General features: G+C 46.1%; 1 protein-coding gene and 1 long non-coding RNA gene across 2 annotated transcripts; both read right to left on the minus strand.

The window, feature by feature from the left end:
- Positions 1-14,366: 14,366 nt before the first annotated feature.
- LOC147221353 (uncharacterized) lies at positions 14,367-20,029 on the minus strand. The gene is made up of 6 exons (XM_086169575.1): positions 19,505-20,029; positions 19,158-19,334; positions 18,251-18,432; positions 16,789-17,012; positions 15,234-15,327; positions 14,367-15,197 (listed from the first exon to the last, which is right to left on the minus strand). The coding sequence occupies exons 1-6, from the start codon at positions 19,953-19,955 to the stop codon at positions 14,724-14,726; spliced, it is 1,602 nt and encodes a 533-aa protein (XP_086025701.1). The 5' UTR covers positions 19,956-20,029; the 3' UTR covers positions 14,367-14,723.
- Positions 20,030-22,576: 2,547 nt separating this feature from the next.
- On the minus strand, positions 22,577-23,125 carry LOC147221354 (uncharacterized). The gene is made up of 3 exons (XR_015107841.1): positions 23,061-23,125; positions 22,697-22,891; positions 22,577-22,627 (listed from the first exon to the last, which is right to left on the minus strand). It is a non-coding gene; the product is annotated as an uncharacterized LOC147221354 (long non-coding RNA).
- Between the last annotated feature and the right edge of the window lie 1,169 nt (positions 23,126-24,294).

The raw sequence follows: 24,294 nt of genomic DNA on the forward strand, positions 1-24,294 counted from the left end.
GCAAGGCGGGAGAGGGACTCCATTCCAGGTGTTCCTCCGGGGAGGGAGGGAAGGGGAGGGGAGTGGGGTGGGGAAGAGAGAAAGCCACCGGAAAACAAACAAAAATAAAACAAAATTAAAAAAAAAAAAAATGGGGGGGGGAGGGAGGGAGGAGGGGGTTAGAAATCGAAGGCGCTGTCAGTCATCGCACCCCTCTGGTCCCGGGAGAATCCTCCCTTGCAAGAGGATGACAGCAGATTTGCAAAAAAAAAGCCGCGCCACCTGCGCGCCGCTTAAATACGTCCTCCTTTCCTCCTTTCCTCCTTTCCTCCCCCCCACCGGAAAAACACAATGAACGTGGAAGTCCGGCTTTTTTTTCCTCTCTCTCTCTCTCTCTCTCTCTCTATCTCTTTCTCCGGCTGCAGGACAAGACGACGACGACGATCGAGTGAGTGTGTGTGCATGCGTGTGTGTGTGTGCATGCATGCATGTGTGTGCAGAGTTCCTTAAAATGAAAGTTTATTGTGGAGTGAAGGGGAGGTGTGGAGTGGAGTTGGGGGGTGGGGGGGAGGAAGGGAGGATGGGAGGGAGTGAGAGAAAAAAAAAAAAAAAGAAAGCGGGAGGGGAACACCTCCCTCTGTCGCCCTGAGCTGACATCGAGGGGGGAAAAGGGGGTTGTGTGGATGTGCGTGAGTTTTAAACAAAAAAAAAAAAAAAAAAAGGAGAAAAAGCTTGCAGCTGCTGGAGGTAATAAAAAAAATAAACAAAAAAACAAACAAAAAAAAAAAAAAAAACATGTGAGGGAGTCAGTACATCCGGAAAGACAGCGTTGAAAAAAAAATAAAAGAAAATGCTGTCTTTTTTTTTTTTTTTTTGGTTTCAATCCACGGCCGCAAGCAGGGTTTTCATAGGCCGGGGCTCCCCGGACCCGCAGGGGCCCCCCTGGCCCCCCACCCGGAAATTACTCATCTACATTTGGGAGAAACACAGATATATTCATCTTTTTTTTTTTTTTTATTATAAATTAAATGAACATGTATGTAAAAAAAAAAAAAAAAAAACAGTTTTATAGTTTGCCTGTGAAATGATTCACTCTCGGATGAAATCAATCAATCGTTACCAGAAAGGTCTATGAATATTTCATTTATGCATTATCTGTGCTGCTTATCCTGCACTCGGGGTCCCGAAGGGGTTTGGATTGGACGCCATCCCAGCCGTGGGCGAGAGGTGGGGTTCACCCTGGACAAATCACAGGGCCGCGCTTAGAGACATGCAACCCTTTGCTCGTTTTACACTTGGGAATCGAGGTTCTCCCGTAAACCTCCTTCGGGTTTTCATCGGAGGAACCCGGAGAACAAGGAGACTCCTCACAGGAAAGCCCCCGATCAGAATCCCACCGGGGACCTTCTTGCCGTGAGGCGGAAGCGCTAACCGCTACAACGCCGTAGCGGCGTTCACGTCGATCTGTCCGCCCAGGACGCGCAAGCGACCCAAACTTAGTAAAGTTCATCTCCCACAAAGATTATGACGTGCGTAACGTCGCCGGCGCAGCAGCAAGCTAAAGAGCACGCTGTCATTCAAAAGACATTTACGGCTGGATTTAATTTTGTGGTGATTGAGAGCAGCTTTCTCGGGTAAAAATCCAAGTGAAAGGATGACGTATATGTGTTCTTTCCTTTCTTTGGCGGTTCTGGGGAGTGTTAAACACTAAATGCACACGCACGTCGAAGCATCCGCATTTCAACGGCGCCTTGTTGTGGTGCGACGGATCGGACGGGCATAAACGGCCTCGTCGATCACACTCTATCAGTTTAACGGACCGCAGATATTAAAATGCATATTTAATGCAAAGTATTCATCGGTATTACCGAGTACAAGCACTGCATATTCAGACTTTGCACGGAGGAAGAAGATCAGCCTCCAATGGAACGGCTAGCGGTTCCATGGTTAGCATCGTCAGCATGTTCGTGCACGTGTGAATGGATGACGGTGAAATTGTGTGTGAAGCGCCATATAAGTACAGACCATTTATATATAGTTATCGTAATAAACGCCAGTTATTTTTTCATTCATTCTGACCGGTTTCCAGGCGATCGCAGGGCCACACATTCACCCTCTCATCCACAGCGGGCAGGTTAGGGTGGAAGATCCACACCTGAAGGCCAGCAGGTGGGATTAAACCAGCCGGTGTCTTGCTTTGACGTAGAAGCGCACAGTTATTTATTGTACATATTGTTCTTGGTGACCATCATAAGCAGCAGAAAGCTAGATAGCTTGTTAGCAAGCTAGCTGAAGGGAGGGAGGAAGAAAAGGAGGGCTAGCCATCCATCTGGCTAGCTAGCTAGCTATAACCCCAAGTTATGACTGAGATAGATAGATAGATAGATAGATAGATAGATAGATAGATAGATAGATAGATAGATAGATAGATAGATAGATAGATAGATAGATAGATAGATAGATAGATAGATAGATAGATAGATAGATAGATAGATAGATAGATAGATAGATAGATAGATAGATAGATAGATAGATAGATAGATAGATAGATACAGATTTGTAACTTAGGGTTGTAGCTAGCACGATAGATAGCACGATAGATAGCTAGATAGCTAGATAGATTGATTTGTAACTTAGGGTTGTAGCTAGCACGATAGATAGCTAGCTAGATAGCTAGATAGCTAGATAGATAGATAGATAGATAGATAGATAGATAGATAGATAGATAGATAGCTAGATAGCTAGATAGATAGATAGATAGATAGATAGATAGATAGATAGATAGATAGATAGATAGATAAACTCACTCGTAAGTGGCTGCTTGGGCTCCAGTGTTCCCCAGCCGTCGCTCTGGCCGTCCTGGCCGTCACCGCCAGAATCAGCCTCATCGCAGATTGTACTTCCTGCACGCCGCTGGTACTTCAGCCCACCACAGCAACTCCGCACCCCATCAAAATTCCAACTTTGTTGCTCAGTCGCCGTCATAGAGTTGGCATTTTTAAGGCCACCGTGTAAAAAGAACAGAACAAGGCCCGGCCGATAAACGCAACAGAAAATGGACGCGTTCCATTTCGTTTCTGGTCCCCACGTGCATTCGTTACTGAGCCTTCATTAAAAGTTATTAGTTACATCTGACAAAATTGCCTCTTTGTTCTACTTTCAAGGCCTTCAAGTTGTTTTGTTAAACACACCATCCTTTCTCTTTATTCTGCCAACTTGTGCAACAGGAAGCCAGATGATCACACTTAATATTCAATATTCTATCAACGTGTTTATTGTCAATTCTGGACTGTACTGTTTTAAACAGATCACCCAAATGGATTTCTTACAGGGATATGTATCATCGTATAATATCATCGTAAAGTCTTACTTCTTTTTTCCGAGTGATGCTGGCGTGCGACTCACCCTCTCCTACAACTCTTTTAATTCAACCACAAGTTATATAATTTTATTTACTGTTATTTCAAACAGCTCCAAAATGTGAATGCCAGGAGACCCGGTCACTTAGCGATGGGATTCTATTTTTTTACTTTGTTTGTTTTGAGCTCAATCCGGCATTCATTTACAGTGAAGGTTAAATATATCTGGGATATAAAAAAATGAGCAGGATGGTCTATGACTGAAAAATAAACTTGTCAGTGCACTCTGGTGGGAAACACACTCAATTACAAGGCAAGCTTTAATAGCCTGCAGACAAACAAACACTCGAATGGTCGTGATAAGTTAATATTTAGTCGGCAGATTGCTGAAGACGCCCTGTAATTAAAAGAGAAACTGGGGGAAAAAAAAACAACTCAGTGTTCTTTATAGTTATTAAGGACCTGAACATCTTTATGTAATCGGCTTACCAGCAGAGTCTCTCAACGAGGGATTTAATTTCTCGAGAACGATAGAACTTTAGGAGAACATTATCTCGTCCTCACGGTCTAGTTCATCCGGCGGATGGATTACTCAGAGAGAACGTCAGACGAATCCGCACCTGAAAACCAAACTCAAACCGACACGGCGGCGCAACCTCGGCGGCCGGTTCCGCCGCGTGCCGTCGTGCGGTGTGAAATCCCCCCGCCGGAAGAAACTCCTCGTTGACCACGCCTTCGGAAAACACGTTACGACAACGTCCGAGGGCGGCGGGAGGCCCGACGAAGCGCCGGTTCGGCCGCCTGAAACCGGATCCCCTCCTGTCGGACACAGAGACCCGACGAGACCCGACCCCATAAGACGCCAAAGATGGCGGAGCAGGGATGCATCGATGTCCTGGTCCTAATTGATAAAATGGGAAGAAGTTACGGGTAGCCGCGACTTTTTTCACATGAACAACGATGCGGCTAATTTTGGGATTTTTTTGGGGGGCGGGGCTAACGAGCTTCACGCCGCAAAAACATTTATCCTCGTCACATCAGACCGATGAAATGACAAGGACATTTGACACCGAAGATGACGACTTTGACGGTTTTAGTGCGCTGGAGGAAGCCCAAGGTAGCGATCGGCTAGCCGGTGCGGCTTATACTGAGGCGCGCTCAATAGTCCGCAAATTACGGTACTTCATTCCCTTCGACAGCAGGAAACCCGGGGCGACCCTGGAAGTCAGCGAGGTTAGAGGATTTATCCCGATGTTAGCCCATCAGCCGCCATCAAAATTAGCGAGGGATTGTCTCATTTTTACGTCATTTTCGGACGATTGAGCGCACCTGAATATAAGCCGCATCGGCTAGCTAGCTGATCGCTATCTCCATCTTTCACTAAATCCATTAAAGTCGTCTTCTTCAGTGTCGGAATTGAACAGCCTCAGAATGTCACGGTAAATTCATGGGTCCAATGACGAGGCTAAATGTTTTTGGCAGCATGAAGGTCGTTGGCCCAAAAAAATCCGTAAATTAGCAGCATCATTGTTGAAGCCGCGTTGTTCAAAGCGTGTGAAAAAAGTTGCGGCTTACAGTCCAGAATTTACGGTCAATGTTCTGTCATCCCTTCTGCATACCGGATATCCCGGCCGCCATTGGGCGAGAGGTCAGGAGTAGATGAATATAATTACAATCACTCTGACATTCGTGTCATTTAGAGACGTACAATTTCGGCTCTCCGATGAACCTCCTGCATGTTTTTGGACTGGGTTTGGGTTCCCACGCAGACGCCAGTAGATCATGGAGACCCCACACAGAAAAGCCCCCTCTGCCCAAATCCAACCAAGGTCTTCCTCGCTGTGAGGCGGAAGCGCTAACGGCTATCAATGCTGATAATGCACGTTCTGTTAAACGGGCAAAGTTCCAATTCAAAGTCAAAGTCAAGTTTATTGTTAATATTGCCATTTGTCGCACACATAGAGGGTTGAAATTGTGACGCTGCAAGACCCAAACAGCGGTAGTAGTGTTATGAATATCAAATGTTTAAGACGTTCAGATGCGCAGGATTTAAAGTCGTAAAACAAGTGTTGGCAAAATAATAAAATGACATATCAGAAACTACCAACGGTAAAGCTGAATCTTCAGATTTTGCTAAAGAAAAATCCCGCCGTGACGCGTGAACACACGGAAATATTTGTTGAATGCCGAAGCGCCCGACGCTCCCGACGACCGGCCGTACTAATTCACCGAACTGTAAAACAACACCCGTCCTCCACTCCAGTTCTATAAACTGTATACAGTCCCGAGGACTTTGCAGTTAATCGGCATCTGTATTTGGAGCAAACAGCGTCTGTGTGCGGTTCCTTTTTCAAACCCAGCCACATCGAATAAAAAAAAAAAAAAAAGGACTTGAAACGCATTTCCGACCCGCACTCCACTGACCCCAACTTAAGATCCAGCTGCGCAGCTCCAGCCGGCGCATTAAAGAGGTTACTTTTATATAGACCGTGTTCAATAATTTACCAAAGCCCTCGAATCGTGCAAAATTCATAGAGGGAAGATTCCCGAACCCCCTCCCTGCGGTTCGAGACAAAGTTTTTTTTCTTCTTCCTTCGCTCTGTCCTTTGTGTCGCCGCTCCAACTGGTCGGTGTGAGATAACCGGGAGGCGAAATGGAGCAGAGGGTGTGTGTGCGCAAGGCGGTGTGTGTGAGGAATGCATGTGTCTGATTTAGACAGCGGGTGTGGAGGTGGACTGATGGATGCTCAGTGGAGAAATCTGTGCGTGCACATAATGTTTGTGTTACATATAAAAAGAAAAAAAAAAGGACATATGCGGATAAAACACGCGTACACATACAGCGTGCCTGTTAGGAAAGCGGCGCTCCGACAAAAGCGTCGGTGCCGCGGCGCGATCGAGAGGCAGATTCGATGCGGCGCCACGATCCCATGTGTCCAAACAGGCGGCGGAATCCGGTGTTTTCAGCGACAGTCCGGGGGTTTGCTCATCCAAACAAACCAGAGGAAAAAGCAGCACAAAGGGCCTTAGTGGGACGCACATGTGTTCACGTGGCCGCGATCCAGTCACTGCGGAAGCCAAACAGATCCCTCGTTCCCATGTGGACCAAGGTATTACCATCCTGTCGGAGACCGCTCCCTTTCAGACTGTCTTTGGAAAGCCGGGAAAGCAAATGTAGTTTCGAACTGTTTGAATGTCGGTGGAACTCCGGACATCTTCGGGGTTAATGAGCCGCAGCGATCGATTGCGATAGTTTTCCACAGAGCAGAAAGTTGTGACTTTCACTAGATTACGGTAAACAGCGTCCGCTCCCTTGGTCTTCGCTGCCGATCTGCGCACGAAAAAGCAAGAACTCCCCCTCGAAAGTGCTGAATCTGCAATTCAACAAGGCGACGCATCACTTCCCGTGTGGATTCGTCACAGAGAGGGTGATAAATATCACCTGACCTCCCTGCGTGTGCGGTAAACGGGTCCACAAATCAAGAGTTTTCTTGTTTAAATTCGACCCGGACCGCAGTAAATAGTGTATATATGTTTGGGACTATTTTCAACAGATGTGGACTGTTTGAGGTTTACGCCACTGGGGTGGAATAAACTTATAATACTCGCAAAAAAAAAAAAAAAAAAAACATCTGAGCCGGTGAAACAGAGGAGCATATTGTGCAGGATTTTCTCTGGCTTTCCGGATAAAATCTGTATTCTGTCTCCCCGAAGAAAAAGAAAACGTCTTGTTTTGCTATTTTTTTTCATGTAATAAGTTAAAGGTTAAAGGAAGTGGTCGTTGAATACGCAAGCAATGGAAATACCTGGAATAAGGTCAAACCCAGCAAGGTTTTGGTCTTGAAATATATCATCATGGTGGTCTGTGACTTCAAAATGTTTTTTTTTTTTTTTTTACACACATCACCTTTCCAACCCGAAGCAAAACCGTCCATTTCATCAAAAAAAAAACAAAAAAAAACAGTTTCATAAAATAACAGAATAACAGGCTCTGGAGGAAAGAGAAATTAAAGTGGTTTACCTCCAGAGGCGACTTTCTCTATTAGTGCTTTATGGGTTGATTTTCTCCGTCATCACATTCGGCTGCCATCCTGGTCCCCCAGGCCCGAACCCCCCCCTCCAGCCTCGGGCCGTAACCACTGACAGGTGTGGATGGTTCCTGTGACTGTTTTACTCCTCAACCGCTGGTGGATAATTTAAGTCAGCTGCCCGATGCCCCCGCACTGCAACAGATACCCAGGGAAAAGAAAAAAAAAAACAAAAAACAATTTCTCCGTGCTAAAGCAACGCCTAGCGAGGACCTCAATCGGCTTGCGGCCATGACATATTAGAATTAGTTCTGGTGAAAACAGCCGTCGGATTAGAAATACTCGAAAAACGCTATGTGATAAATATAGCACCGCTCTATTTTTGAATGAGGCATATTACTATGAATTAAAAAAAAAAAAAAAAAAAATACAAGTATCTTTTTTTGTCATGCAGAAGTGATGGAAACTCTTTTTGGGATAAACACTGGGTCTTTGTTTTGCTCCAATGTCTCGGGAATTGAGGCCAGCTGAAAGCAGCAACCTCTGTCCAGGCACAGCTGGATCCAATAAGAGCGCGTCCTGGCGCTCTGTTTACCCATTCCATACATTACAACAGGAAATTTAGAAGGAACTCCTATTCGCCGATGTTAGGTAAGCCAATTTAAAATAGCATGTCGGTTGAAAAAAAAAAAAAAAAAAAGCAATTATATTGCTGCCATGGGATAAAGCTCGGTGACTTTTAATTAGTTTTTTTTTCTTTTTAATTCACCGCTTACACAACCGCCATTGACCTCGGTGCATACTTCAGTTCAAACTGAAAAAAATAAAAAGAGAATTAAAGATTCTCGAATTTTGAAAAATAATTCGTGCCCGATGCGTTTTCCATGGGTGCTAGATTCGTAAGAAGAGCTGAGTGCGCACCGAAACGTGTTTGCCAGGTAGACGCCAGAGATCGGGTTAGCTTCGGGTATTTTCTGCACCGACTTTTTGCCAACGTCGCCTGTCTTTCGGCCAAATCCCCCTCCCCTCCTCGCGAGAGAGCCGGAATTTAGATGTCAGAGGGAGCCTTTGGGCTGTGCCAACGCTGGCCCGGTGACACGAATAACACGTCGCCAGATCAGGACCGTTTAGCTGAGCAAAAATTAATTTCTGCAGAAACGGGAAAAAAAAAATTGTCAAAGTGCTTCGTCGTAACGGTTTGCGGCAGAAGGATGAATGATTGAAAGACGATTTATGAAATACGAGTGCGTCTGTGGGGCGGCAGATGTGATGCAAAGCATCATTCCACAGGGGTCGGCGGAGTGGGAGGAGAAGGAGCCGTCGCCTCGGAGCTTCGCCCGGCGGAGGGGGGCCGGGATTAATCGTCCGGAGGACCCGCGGGATCTTCGAGAGGGGCCGGGGTTCGGGGCCAAAAAGGTCAGGTCGGTAAACCGATCCAGATCGCTCCTTTTCAAAAGGCAGGTCATGCGAGTGGGATTTTACATTTTGCATTCATTTTACATTTATTTGTGCACGTTTCATACACGCTGTGTCTCGGACATGCATGTTTTGCGTCCATTTCCTCTTCACGAAATATGAATGTGAGCATGTTTTTGAGAATGATGTGTGAAAATGTCAAGGATCAGGACATTTAAATTGACGGAGCGAGCGTCACACAGACGCTAAAGCTAACGAGGGTCGATTCAAAGCCTCGGCATTACAAATGCATTTTTTGATTTCTAGCAATCTCGTCCATATGATCCAGACTTGATTTTTGGAACAGAGTGTATTTTTTCGCCTTGAGAAAAAACTAGCATGTGGCCAAAATATGGGCTGCTGTAACTTTCGCATTTGGGTATTTGCCAACTCCCATTTGTTTCCTTTCACCCTTGCGATTTGAACTTTTGATCAGTCCCCCCCCCCACGGCTAGCTAGCCAAGCTAGTCTTAGTTGGTCTAAGGTCGTTTATCTTTCCGTGTAATCCATCACGTTGGTCCTCAGTGTGACTGGACACGCAGAAAAGCTGATTCTTGTCAGAAACAGCACGTTGAAGAATGTTTTCGAACAAACGCCGGCCCATATCGGTCCCGGGATCAGAATTGTATATCAATGGCGGTAGGACAGGGGTCTGCGGGATTTGATTTCAGAACAGGGAGGATAGGGATCTTTGATAGTAATAAAGCTAGAAATAACATTAAAACATTGCAGTTTTGTTTGTGGAAAGAGAAGAAATGCGATTAAAATAAGAGAAACTAAACCACGGGCTCACGGCAAAAAATTAGCTTTTTTTTTTTAAACAGATTAAGATAAAATTGGTTTTGCAGATGTCTGTTATTGCAAGATTCTTAGCGTGTCCACTGTAATCTGCAAATGGATAAAGACCCCAAAAAAAAAGAAAAAACAGGCCAGATGTAGGCAGCCTGCTGCGTTGCTTCACATCACCTGAAGGAATTGAATCGTCTCGAACAAACCGAGAACAAACCAGAGCCGACGTTCATCCCGTTCATGTGTTCTACACGTGTCGGGACCGGCGGAAGCCTCCAGACTAGCAGGTGGCAGTAGTCGGCTCTCGAACAAGGCGACCGGGGAAAAACTGCAGAAATAACCGACAAAAAAAAAAAAAACAGATTTGCCAACTTTTAATTTGTTTTCTCGAAAACAAAGCAGAGAATAGAGAATTGTTTTGAGGGGGAAAATAAAATGTATACGGTGGTGCCCGGATACGCTGAGTCAGGAAGTTTCACAGGCAAACAGCTGCTGCTCCAGTCCGACGACTGACCCGAATCGTGGCCTGGATGAAAACATAATAAAAACTATGCAAGTAATTAAAGCGGCGATATCTGCTTGTGTAACCCGAGTCGCGGAAATCCCAGATTTTGTGGACTGAGAAATATTATCATGATGTTTCCTCCGGACTGGTTGAGCTACCTCGGTTGACATGTTACATCTGAAAAGTTGCGTTGGGTAAAGCTAATTAAATATTTGTTTTCGCATTTCGCACCCCCGGAGCGAAACAGTAATGAAGAAATTGCGGAAAGCGAGGCTGAGGCTTTCAAAAAGCTACATTAGATGTGTTAATTATCGCCGGCTCTCCGAGCTGACGGGCCGCAGAGACCGGTGGCGCTGCGAAGCCGGAGTCATTGTGGCGCTGACATTTGAGCGGGGGGATCAAACCGTCAATGAATAATCCATATTGAAAAGCTGTCTTTCTTCCAAATGTCAAACAGCGGCGGGGGCCATTGTCGGAGGGGGCGCAGCGTAAAACGTTTCATTCACCGGCATCACAATGGCGTGTCGCATCCTCTGGTGAGCGTGGCGGCGCGGGACGCTCAGAAACGCTTCGTTGTTTATAATCCGAAAAGAATGAGAACGGTGGGGTTTTACTGCCGGCGCTGAGAAGACCCTGCATTATGGGATTTATCACCGACTAGGATTCAATATCCTCACGCTGAAACGCTAGAATATTTACCGAAGGCATCGATCAACAGCTAAAGTGCATGTCATGGCTAAAAGATGGTTGTTTATACTCAAATCTACATTTAGATTTTCTCTAATTTGTGTCAAAATACTTCTACAACCACTCGGATATCTATTTACGAACGCATTTTGTACCTTCGATCAAAATAATACGGCCGGAGCTTTTCCTCGACGAGGAAAGGTCATCCGTCACAGCAATTACCTGTCAACATTACGACTTATCATTTCGGGAAAACAGCTACTGCGGAAACTTTAAAAAAAAAGAGAAGGAGGCCGCTTGCACTTTTGTGTGTTTAAACAAAAAATATTCTGATTATCATAATATTGTAATAATAACAGACAAGGGGGTTTTGTGCAGGCTGAGAGGTTTTTTTTTTTGCCAGTACACCGGCAGTGACTAAGTGAATTCTAATGAGCTGTTGGAGGTCCTGGAGGTACGGTGCTGCAGGAGTCAACTGCCTGGAACCAGAAGACTCCTGGTAGTGGTGGCTGTCTGGATGGAGTTTGCCCGTATTTGCCCGATTGAGCGGTCCGGGTTGAGCTCTCGGCCGGGATTGACTCCGGCGCCCTCGCAACCCCCGCGTGCAAGGTAAGCAGGACGAACAAAGAATGATTTAGGTCTGCCGTTATTAACTCGGGCGGTGACGTACAGCGAGTCGCGTCCCGGTCAATCTGGCTTTCACATCAGTGGCCGGTCTATAAATTGCCCTCCTCGGGCAGACGATAAAAAGGGAAAGGTTACGACGACGTCCCCGTGACGAGATCTCACCGCGTCGCTACATCTCACGGATGTAGCGACCCCGACTCTCATCCAGCGCCAGGCTTTTCCACGCTCCGTCTCCCCGCCCTCCATGCAAGAAGCATGAGCCAAAATCAACTTCCTGCTCTCCCCTCAGTGTTTACCGCAGCTGTTGAGGAGATGAAGACAAAGATCTTAATACCGCTGTTAATCATGGTCTTCCTCTGAGCGCTGCAGCTTACCTGATAACCTTTTCGTCGTGGAGAGTTGATTGGTCGCAGCCACCACCACCACCACCCCCACCGGGCCCTGGCAAAGGATGCAGTTCTAATTTTTCCCCTCATGAACAGGCGATGTCTCAGGGTTTGGCTCGGAGTCACGAAAAGGAACTTTGGATTATTAGCAAACCGCCTCCGTAGACGGTTCTTGATAGACAATATCTGATTTGGATAGGCTAGACAAAACAAATTACCGTCTGCCCGCATTCGGTACAAAACAGACCCGTCAGAGGGTTGGCTGATCTGAGAGACGTCCGCCTTCCCCCCGCGGAGGCGTTCCGTAAATACAAGCCCACCACCTTCTTTTCCAATGTAGGCTGAAAGCAGGGTCAGCGTACACAAGAGCACAGGCCTGCACATCTATTCCTGCGTGTCAAACACAGGCTGGAACAGATCTTGCAGCACACAAACAGTCCCGGCGCAGTCAAGTGGTCATTTCAGAAGCTCCAGTGAGCGAATTGGTTAACAGACATTTGTTTCCTCAAGAAGAAGAAAAAAAAAAAAAAAAAAACGTAAGACACAAGTACAGCTTCTTAAACCTTGTGATTTTTTTTTTTTTTTTTTTTGGGGGGGGGGATTACAAGCCAGAACTATGTTCTTGACAGAAAAGCAAAAACAATACAGCTCAATTAGGTATTTAATAGCAACATGAATCAGGAAATAGCACCCGTCTGATGCTGGTCGGTAAGAGAGGACGGAGTTACCGTTTTGTCCTGTTTGCACAAAAAAAAAAAAAAAAAAAAAAAAAAAGGCCACAAGCAAAAGGGATATATATTTTTTTTAATCAAATTGCTTGTTTTTCCGGATTTGATCAGAACAAAAATGAACCATGAAAAGGATACAAACTGACTCCGGCGAAATAGTTTCCGTGTCAGCATGGAAACTATGTCCAGTGAAAATGTGGTTAAAAAAAAAGAGAATGTGGCCGTTTCACATGATCTCAGTGGAATAGGGCCGGGTTTCAAAATAAAATCGAACCCAAGAATTTGTATTTAGTCGTATTTAGTCCTACTTTCATTATCACTGAAACGTTTGTGTCTCTGTGCTTTAACTTCACAGAACACAGGAAAAAAGAATTTGTGCTTCGTCCTTGGGAACTAAAGTGACCCCGGCCAATTTTAAGCTTAAGGGAAAAAGTAAAAAATACCGTAGTACTTTTAATCATATATAGCCTGAAACACTGCAAGTCCCCGCTGAGTGATTTGAAAATCATTTTATTTCAATTTTTTTTAAAATGAATAATTTCCCTGCTGGAGCTTTTTTTCAGAGCGGGCTGGAGTTCATGTGCCCGGTTCAGGTCTCTCACAAGAAACCCTCAAATCTGAGTTTTTTACAAAAAGCGACAATTTGGAAAACGCAAAAATTCCTTATAGATCAGGCTTCGCTGACTGAATGTCTGGCGTTGAACATTAAAAAAAAGAAAAAAAGGATGAAAGACTCATGGGACAGTATGGGATTTGTTTCGGGCTAGATAAAGATATCGTTTGCGGTGGGACAAAGGGGTCACTGATCCGAGTTTTATTTGTAACAGAGAAGCATGAGGCCTTTATCAAAAGGCGATGGCAAATTACAGTACAGCTTTTGTTTGCGGGTTCCCGCTCTGCCGGCTACGTACTTCCCCAGTCTCGTACGAATTGTGTAGATCTCAGATTATAAAGTGGTACGAGCGAGAAGGCCGATACACAACCACGTGTATTCTTATTTTCCCGCTGATAATAAAGTTCCGTCTTCGACTAGTATCTTCGAGGATGAGCCGGCCGGACCTGATATATAAAGTTTATTTTGCTGAGATACACCGCGCCGCATATATAGCCACATTCAGCCCGATACCAGGGCGGGATAACAATCAGCCGGTGTAATCTTCAGGTGCACCGGTTTCATTTATCTGTCATCCTTTCCGAGCTCTTCGGGAGTGTCTTTATCAGGGTTCTGCAGAAAGGAATTTGCAAAGACTTCAGATGAAATATGGATGGATTTGTTTCAGCGGAATCACCGCTGGCAGCGCTGCGAGGAGGAGATAATTACCGCTTTGACAAGCTTTGATCACAGGTACGGTTATTCTCAGAATGTCGGCGCCAATTGAACGATGACACGACGGGTCCAAATTTCAGCTGAATTTTGCCCCACTTTTCTGCCGCCTCCCTTTTTTTTTCTTTTTTTTTTACCGAAAAGCGCCGCTCTCCGCTACGCAGCAGGGAGGAAAAAAAAATAAAATAAAATAAAGGTAAGTTCTGTAGCGAGGGTCGAGCGGACGGGAGCAGAGAAAGAAATCTGATGATGGCTACTGAAAAGTAGCACGGGAAAAAAAAAAGAAAAAAAAAAAAAAAACAACAACAACAAAAAACGATGACGGTTAGTCATATGTGACCTGTAAATACTGTGGGAGGAATGAATCACTGTGGTTTCTCTTTTTTGTCAGGGGGCAGCAAACGATTCAATAAAATGACGGGGGGGGGGGGGAGAGATCAGCGAGGCTTTTGCTGAAGTCGGTTTTAGCAAAGACGGGGGTTGTGACGGTGGGAGGGAGAAGAAAAGAGAAAAAAAAAGCCGAAGGTGAGGATGCAACCCCGCCACAAAGAAGAGAGGTCCGGTTCATCGAAATGTCTTTGAAAGGCCTCCAGACCACAGCGCGGCCCCTGAAAGAAGACTCCTACACTACCTGTTTGAGCTAAACTAAGACGCGGCGCTCGCTTGCAATTCCGCCGAGTCCGGAGAAAAAGAAAGAAGAAATCTTCGCGTGCGCGTTTAGAAGGTCGAGGGAGTCAAATGAGTCACCCTCCCCGACCTCAACGTGGAAACAGAAAGCTGTCCCGTTTTCTCAATCGTGGCGCATTGTTTATTCTCTCGCCGGCGTTTTGATGCTTTGAAAATGCGTTTTTTTCCACTCACTTGTGCTTTACCTCTTCCTGTATCCTACTCATGAGTCCGGCGCTGATGCTGTTCTCCTGCAGACTGAGGTGCCGCAGCGGAAAGTGTGTCCTGCACAGCAGAGCCCCCATGATGTCGTTCCCTCCCACGTCACTGATGCCGTTCCCGTCCAGGTCCACCTGCCGGAGGCTCGCGTTGACTTTCAACATGTCGGCCAGCAGCCTGACCCCGGGGTCGCCCAAATTGTTCTCATCCAGAATGATCTGAGACAGTGAGCGGTTCCCTTTGAGGCTGTCGAAGAGTTCTTTCCACGCCGCCAGATCGGCGCCGCTCGTCCGGGCGAGCCCTAAATAATGCAGATGGGAATGACGCTTCATATACGACGCCAACACTTTGACTCCGTCGCTGCCGAGATTATTGCCTCCGATGTCCAGTTCCAGAAGTGCAAAAACCCTGAAAGAGCTCCCCCCGGTGAGAAGAGGAGTCACTGACTGCTGCTCCTGTGGGAAAAGCGTGGCTTGTTTGACGGCAGCGGCAGCTCTTGCCGTATGCTCCTGCAGCTCAGCTATTCCAGTCAATAGGGTCAACACTCCATGGTCACGCAGTTTGTTCCCAAATAAGCTGCAGGGAGAGAGGAAAACAATGTGGTAACCATGGAGATTTATTTCAAATCCTCCTCGCACGGCTCACTTGACAGGAGAGGCTTTCGCAACCTAATATTACCGCTCGGCACACACAAACCACACAAAAGTAACTGCATTAAACACGGCATTAAAAATCTGCAAAATTAATACGCCTGGTTTTCCATGTTCGGCCGCTGTTTCCATGTTATCCGTGTTTGCCGAGTATTACATTTGGACGGGCTTCAAGAAACCGTGGACCGAGTGAAATGACAAATGCAGAATTTAGAGAAAATATGTCATTTCTTGAAAGGAAAAAAAAGCATCAACGCTCTCACAATGGAGGCGTATTGGAGCAAAGCATGACCCCGGCTCGCCTGTTCCAACACCAAAAGCTGTATCGCAACAAAGAAATATGTCAGGCCATGTGATAATCGTGGTAACGTATCTACGATTTAGGGGGGGAGGGGGTTAATACCCCAGGCATCGCTGGGTGATTATGTAGGAATGAATATCAACGGACAGACAAGACACATACTGTATGTGGGAAGTCGTAGGACAGCTGGTGCATTCACATCTGGGAAACCATGATAGCATCATGACCGTGGGGTTATAAATCATTTTATCAAAAGTTTTGAGTTCAGTGTTGACATGGAGTATTTTTTCACCCCGGCGCAGAGCGGCAACACTTTGCTGTCGTCGATGCGGTGCGCGTTGTGTGTACTCGTGCGCGTGACAGGGCCAGTAAAAACACAATAGACAGTCGACTACTGAGATGGAAACTCCAATCAGGTTTAGCGCGAATCCGAATCAACAGCCGGGGAGCGTCCGAGGGACGTTTCACACTCCACCACAGCCAAGGTACCGGGACGTGTTGGAACTGTGGATGTTTTAGTTGGCGTTTTTTGGATGCCGGATGAGACGGCCCAAGGGCAATTATCCCATTTAGCTACAGGAGCTAAGGCCACGCTAAGATCTCACTTCCATTTCTCAAACATCTGTCTTTTCAGGTGGTCGCATTACAAATACAAGGAAAAGTCCGGCACGCCAGCGAATTTAACGGACACGAGTGCAGAGTGATATCACAATTTCCCTCAGGTTCTCGGTCAGAAAATGGTTCGCGCGTGAGCCAACTCTTAATATACACCGTTATTTTGACATTCACGCGATGCGGCTTGTACCGATCAGTATCTGAGATATGTTCCCGCACTGTTTCTTTAGCCCGAGCCAATGTCACTGAGACGGAGACATTAACTTTGTTAAGTGGGTATGAAAATCCCCGGAACAAGACACCAGAGGATTCTCTTCACATAAAATGGATGTATAGTGTAATTCAAAGGTTGACGGCGAAGATTTAATAATCCCAAGACGAGGATGCCCTTGGCGTTGCTGTCGTTTTGCCGTTGGCTCAAGTCAGTTATTTTCTTAGTCACTTCGTTGAAGTAATAAGTTTGGGACTTACTGCAGGCCGCTAATGTGAGGCTTCGCTCTCAGGACGTCCAGGAGGATATGAGCGCCGTACGGGCCGATGAGGTTGAGGTTGAGGTTGAGCAGCGTGACCTCGGACACGCTGCTCTTCAGGGCGCCGGCTACGCTCAGCAGGAGGTCGTCGGTCAGGTCGGTGTTCCTCAGGACCAGCTGTTCCACCTCATCGGAGGCACTCAGCACCGACATCATGGCGTCCAGCTGCAGTAAGGAAACCCGAGGAAAGAAGCCATTTCCAGTCATATATTGCGTGGCCGGGTGTCGGAGTTTCACTTTCAAAGTTTAAGACACGTCCCCAAAAGGTCAGCTCTGGACACAAAAAAATGATAGGAATGCATTGTACGTTTGAGTCTTCACAAGGATTTCACAGGGCCGGGGAATCGTTGAATATTTTCCACCCATCTCTTGCTATATATATTTCATTCTCTTTTCTTTTTTTTTTTTTATTCCTACAATCCAGATGGAAAACACCCGCCAAAATAAGAATGTAAGGCTGAAAAAGCAATAAAGATTCATATGTATCATCTAACTCAGAGAGCGAGAGAGAGAGAGAGGGAGGGAGGGAGAGAAAGCCACATTGTTTACCACCAGCAGATTATTTTCTCTTTCATGCAGGGATACACTTTTTGCATCGGACCCCTGAGAGTCGAATATTGCCAGGGTACAATGGTAACTGTTTGTGTGTGAGGCCAGCGAAGCGCCAAAATGCCTTGGCTGGGAGTGAGATGTGAGCGGGACAGGTGCTGGAAGTTTTCTAAACACCGAGACGGGGGCGAGAGCCCGGAGAGACATATGGTCTGGTTGCCAGCCACGTCCGCCGTGCCACTTTTGCTAGACCTTGAGGAATTTTTTCAGGCGCTGCTGGAAGGTTTTTCATTGTGATCGGTGCGGCCGAGCCAAACGCCCGCCTGTCCGTCCCAGATAACGCTCGCTGACCATTTGTTTCGACCGTTTTTACCTTCAGCTCCCAATAATAGCAAAATCGCTCCGTTTTTGAATGTCATTTTTATTTTTTTTGTGTCGTATGCAAATACCGTTTGGCCTTTTCCTTACTATTGTACAACAGGGCATTGTGCATAATACTGTAGCCCATGTTTTCAAGGTTGAAATCATGAAACACCCTGACATTAATGTGAAACCCATCTAAACTGTCTTTCTTAAAGGCTTAAGTGTGACAGACGGCTTTGTATTATTCCGGTATAATTATGACAACATTGTCCTTGCCGTGGCCGTATGGAAAACGTACATCATTACGCAGCCCGTTCACTGTCGAATTTCAAGTATGTGAAAGATTGACGGAAAACTGGCAAAGCACCAGCTCCGCCACGAGTTCTGCTCATACCTGCGGTGCGACAGTATTACTCCGATGGTTTTGTCCCGCCGATTCAATGGCAAGACGTTTTCTGGCAAAAAAAGAGAAAGTCATTGTAAACACACACCTGAGCCTGCAGGTCTTGTCCTTCCGGAGGCTCTTCTTGGCCGCCGGTCCGGCCCGCCTCATCTTTGTCTGGCTCACAGTCGGGCGGCTGGACGGCGTCGCTCTCGGCGCTGACCTCTACGTCCGAGCCGGGACTTCCGGGGCACGACGACAGCTTCTTCTGGAGCCGGTGACGCTCCAGGACTTGGCGTGCAGGGGAGGGGGGAGAATAACGCTGGGTCTCGGCGTTAAGCGATCGGGACGCCGACTGATGACGGGAGAACGTAAATAAATCGGCGAAAGCGGGCGACAGTCTGGATGCTAACCTGTCATTATTACCCAACAGGGGGAGGTGACATTTTTGAATTTCAAATTTTAATGTTTCTGTCAAATCAAGGGATCTTAAAGGAGCCAGAAACCGCAGATCGCCCGAGGGTTTGGCCCACGGCGGTGATTTTAGCTACTCTTTCTTCCTTTGTCTTTCCCCTGCTGACATTTATATTTTCATTAGGATATTTTTGTTGATTTTGATATTTTCATAGAACCCTTACTGACTCTGGCAATCAGTAGGTCACACTATTCATATGAGCATGTATTTTGAAATGGTTTTTTTTTCCCTAAATTTACTTGCTGCCCTGTTAACGAGTCCATTTGGTGCTCAGGCCCTAAACGATCTCTTTATCCACAGACAGCCAAGGGATTTTTTTTTTTGTATGGGGGTACGCGTGTGTGTGTGTGTGTGTGTGTTTGCGTGTGTGTGTCTCTATATCCTCCCACTCATGTAATCAATCTTCCCTCCAGCAGACTTTGTTCAATGCATCACTTTGTTGTAAATTCAACCTTTTCTGCCAAGGTGCATTATGTAAATCAGTTACAACACTCTGGGGGATTCCGGTTCGTTCTACTGTGCTGCGGTTTTCTTTGCTCACTGTTTGCCTTGAACCAGTTGTGTTTGTTTGGGCTCGGCTCCAACGCGGCGCTCATTTCCACACATTCTTCATAGAAGTCCTTCAGTCTTTCCCCGTCTCTGCTTTTCCCATTTGATCCCGGGTCCTTCTGCTTCTCTCTGTTCTGCTTAGTCAGTGGTTCCTCATCCTGCAATGAATCTTTAAAAAGAAGCGCACTTTTGTTCTTTTCCATTGTATTCCCGCAAAGAATATCAAATGAAAATACCACATGCGGATGGGCGAGAAGGTCATCCAGAGCTCCGTTTCAACAAGTCCTCCTCCTCGCAGAAATGGAGATAGACGCTAAAGTGAAGTCAAGCGGCGCTCACCGAGGGGCGGGCTCGTCTCCTTCGCTTGCGGCCACGTCGTCTGCAGTTCCGCGCTGCTCCTTTTCGTTTGTTTCAGATCTTGTCTGGCAGACGGCGGTTGGTCGTCGCAATTTTCGGACGCCGCAGACCTCTCTGACACCCGGGCGCCCTTGCCGCCTCGTCCCGCTTCCCCTCCGTTAACTCCGGCGGGCTCGCCTTTGCTTGCTTTCTGATTAGTTTGACCCTTGCGCCGCTTCTTCTTGGAGGTCTCTCTGACTCCGGTAACGGCGCGGCCTTCGCTGTCTGAAGATCCGCCGTCGGTGTCCTTGGCGCATTTTCGTGTCCTCCTCGCGGAGGACTTCGAGGCCGGTTTGGCGGGGATAAACAGCGGGGATGATGGACATGACTCCATGTTGCCTGCGTTGGAAAGATGAAAGAGAAAATAAAAGGAAAAAAAGACGGCGAGGGGCATTTTGTCTTTTAACTGGAAGCTATAATAAAAGGATTGGGCCTAATGTCAAAAAAAAAAAAAAAAAAAAAAAGAGTTGATGAATAGGCTTTAGGAAGAAATGGAAAATTGAGACACTCATTTCCAGGCTTTGTACCGTTGCCAGAGCTCCGCTCTAGAGGGAGAATTAAGTTCTCTTTTGTGTCGTTGTTCAGTTGCTGGCAAGAGCTATATTTATTTCGTAGACTTGTGCATCTGAAAAAAAAAAATAGATGAAAATATACTTTTATTATGACTCACATTGCCTCCAACATACACCGGCACCGTCGTTCCCTCACGTCATGCAAGATTCATCCTTTTCCCCTTACAGCTCATTTGAAGTGCAATGGGTTCACTTGTTTTTTTGGACCGTTAATCACTTCTAATTTTTGGGCCAATTACTCGGCTGGAGGTTGAAATCTGACCTGTGACAGGGTATCCCGCCAGACAGCCACATCAGCCTGAAGCAGCTCTTCCTGCCCTGTTGGAAGCCTGGAGCGTAGCGGTACTCGCAGCAGGAGCTGATCCTGGCAACCATGATACCATTAACATACAAAGTAGCACTGAAGGGGAAGCCCCTGTGTCTCTGAGAGACAAACTGGAACTGCTCTGAAAGACACAAGTTGGAAAATGACAGCGACACGCTCGCGGGATGAAGACGTTATTGTTAAAAACGGTCGGGTTTCCTTTCGGCGTCTCATTCGGCTCGCGAACGCTCGGTCGGCGCGAGGGAGTTCTGCCCCCTGTGGAGCAACGAGACACTGCATCCGGCCAGAGAATCCCCGTGACCCCTCGCAGACTTCCAGTTCTGATTGGCTTCCCCTTTGGAATAACGGTTTTCGCAATAGGGTGGAAATAAGGAGCCATGATCGCGTGTTTCCCCCGGAGGTGCGGGAGCTAAAGGGACATTTCGCTTGTCAGTCTGCCATTTACTCCGCCGCTACTAATTTCCACCGGGGAAAGGGTTTGATTTGCCCTTTTCCTCCTAGAAAAATGCCCTGACGGCAGAGCTCATTTCGTTTTTTTTCAAGTCTTTTTGACTTTTAATTGCGGAGTCCAGGGCTTCTCTAGGTGCCGTCACGTCCGCTGTTAATCCGGCTTGTGTTACGTGAACAGCGTGAGAACAGCGTTAACGCTGTATTTAGTTGAAAATCGAGAGGTGGGGATTTCCACGTCAACAAAAAAGGCACACGAGCCTGGAAGGTTTCTTGTCTGACCTTAGACCTTATAAACCCCAAGATTGTGATTAGACGTAATCGATAATCCCCCTCCCTTTGCTCATCAGGTAATCGTTTTTCGCCAGACCGCCCGGTTTCATGTCACAACGCTGGACCCGAATCAATCACAACAACTCAGGGGGGATCGGCAGATTCCAGGACCGGACCCAGATAAACAAAATCAAACTTCTTTTCCTCTTTTCCTTTCGTGCTTTTTATCCATCCAGATCTCTTTGTTGTCAGTCATTGAATTGCTATACAAATGCCTTTCCTTGAATGCGATTGGACTGAATAGACATTTTCTCGACAGAAAAATGTCCTTTTGAAGAAATTGTGGCCCAGTTACTTAAGATAATCCTCGAAACTTTGTAAAGAGCAAAACTTTGTGAATGTCAACTGTTTGGATGTAGCTCAGTCGAAAGAAAAAAAATAATTCCCCATAAAATCAGATATAATAAAGTCCATTTACTGCTGTTGCACTGGGAGGCTGGCAGAAAATTTCGACTGCCAATACCTCCTAAGTCATTTACATAAATAGGAAGCCAGAGATAAAAAGAGGGGGGAAAGAATTTTGAGCTCAGTGTTCGCTCTTTATAAACAACATATCCCATATAATTTGATTGCAATTCAGGTAAAACCAGGGTATTTTCAAGCAATCCAGGTGTTGGTGACCAGAAATATCCTTCCGTGTGTCCCGTTTTATTCCGTCTCACCGCGCGGTTTGTGTATATTTTTTTTGCCAACCCGATCAAAGTCCAGTGAGAAGGCAGAGCTTCTTTTTTTGTACATTTGCTAAACGTAGTCGTTTCTTCCCTCGGCTTATTTGGCGCCGCAGTGTGCGAACACGCACGGGCCAGAAATGTGAAATGAATTCTCTCCTCCATTGACATTTTATCTTGTGGTAGTCCACCAGTTTCACGTGTCTCGCTCAAGACCATTAGTGGGTCAGACCAAACTCTTCAGTCCCATTATAATGTGGCTATGGGGGCCGATCTGTAATTAAATATATGAAAAATGGGCAGAAGCTGTGACACCTCTAATTATGGTCATCAATTATTGAGGAAATACTATATGTCAAAGCATTTTTTTTTCCTATAGGCAATTAATACTACCATTCATTAAGTCAGATTTATATTACATATGCTCATTAGAATGATTAAAGAAAGATGTTTTATTAGATTGTTATTTTAAAACCCCTTTATATTCTCTCCGGTACATTTTCAGACATTCTTGCACGGCAGATTCAAATTTCTCTCTCGTACCTCCCGCTGTCACCAAACCCTTGAACACGCAGATATTTTCTCCTCCGTTGACTTGCTGGAGTACTTTCAGTTCATCTTGGCATGACCCCGTCCGTGACCCCCGGTGACCTTGACCCAGGTAGGTCATCGTCACGGTGACGCCGGATTTCTTGGCCTCTCTCTGCGCATTAAGGTTACTCTGAGAGGAAGAAAAAGTTGAATTTCTGTCTTGATCGTTTAATTTGCAGTAATTTCTCTGGGGAGGGACCTGTTTTTTATGGTGACTTCCGGTTTTTTGTGAGCCGACTGAAGAGAGAGACCCTCGTCGTTTATCATAGAGGTACGGGCAGGATCCACTCAGAGCCCCTCGGATCGAGCTCAGGCTCGAGGCCTTGGCTGCGATGGCGGGTAGATAAATGTTGTCCTGACCGGCTCTGCTAGAACCCGGCGGGGGATCATCCAGCTGTGGATGAAAACGATTTATCCAAATCAACTTCGTTTGAAGATAGAATGGTACTTTGTTGTTAAAGACATAATTAAAATGACCAACAAAAAGTGAAAAAAAAAAAAAAAATCGCTGAAAGCCGCTGAGCATTAAAGACACTATAATACAACAAGAGCTGTTGTCTGACCTTGTAGATCTCCACGGTGTCTGGGCTCTCGAGGAGAAGCAGCTTGCTCTTCGCTCGGATCAGACTTGCAACAGAGTGGATCATTTTAGCGTCCCGGCCTGACCGAGGGGGGATCTGGCGGAACAATCAGCGGTCATTGTCGGAGGTCATATCGTCAGCCCGTTCTCATCACAGGTAATATGAGCCATAGTTCTCAGAAGCGAGCTGACATGAAGACATAAAGGCAGTTGTTAGCCCTCTAGACATTAATCAGCATAAAACGCTGAACGGGCAGGCTTGATCCCGTCATGGGACAAGGTATTGTAGACTTCATCAACACAACTGTGACCGCTGATGCCATGATGGGACTACCGAGAGGTAGCAGTGGCCCCAGGATCCCGCCTGGAGGTATACCAGATTCTGCTCTTGAGCTGGATTACGAACCATTTCAACACCGGGCAGAGAGAGACGGAGAAAATGCTTGTTTAGGACTTACGGGCGTATCTCGATCTCCTCCGTGGACTCCATAAAAGAGATGCTGAAGGAGGGTCCCGCTGTTTCTCCTGATTCGTCTCAGCGATTCCTTTTGATACGACTCCATCGCGTGGGGGCTCTGTGACGGGCAAACTGACGACAACAAATTTGACTAAATACGTTTCATTTGAGGACATCAATGTTTGAGTTAAAACGTCTTTCGAAACTCCTGCTTGAGTGGTAACAGAGCAAATATAATTTGCTGAGAACGAGCCTTGGAACGAGCCACCTATTGCAACCGTTTAAACTGGGCTAGAAATGTTTCCACCGCTTTCTGCCTCTGAGCCAAGCCAACCGAAATGTGCTTGCCTCAGCCTGAAAGACAAAGCAAGATGTACAATCATTCTCCCGGTGTAATTCATGCACGTTTCCCCACCGCCTTATCAACACTTAAATTGCTTTGACCCTGACATGGAAAGGTCAGATTGGGTTTAATATGTAGGCAAATGAGGAATTTACATTGTGCAAATACTAATAGATAAATGTTGTGTACATACAAAAAAAACAATATTAACTAGTTATATTTTCTATATACGATTTCAACATTTATTTTTTTAATAAACATTTGACTGAGTTGTAGTATTTCCAAGCACTTTTTGCCTCTACAACACTGAGTTCATGAGGTCTTTTGTACAACGAAAACAAATATGCTGTTGTGATTCTGAAATAACGACCATCGTTCAAAACTGATTTAACAAACTTTGAAAACAAATGAATACAA

This window comes from Fistularia commersonii, chromosome 22 (genome assembly GCF_037954325.1).
Source record: "Fistularia commersonii isolate RoL2024-O1a breed Wild chromosome 22, RoL_Fcom_v1.0, whole genome shotgun sequence".
NCBI lineage: Eukaryota > Metazoa > Chordata > Actinopteri > Syngnathiformes > Fistulariidae > Fistularia > Fistularia commersonii.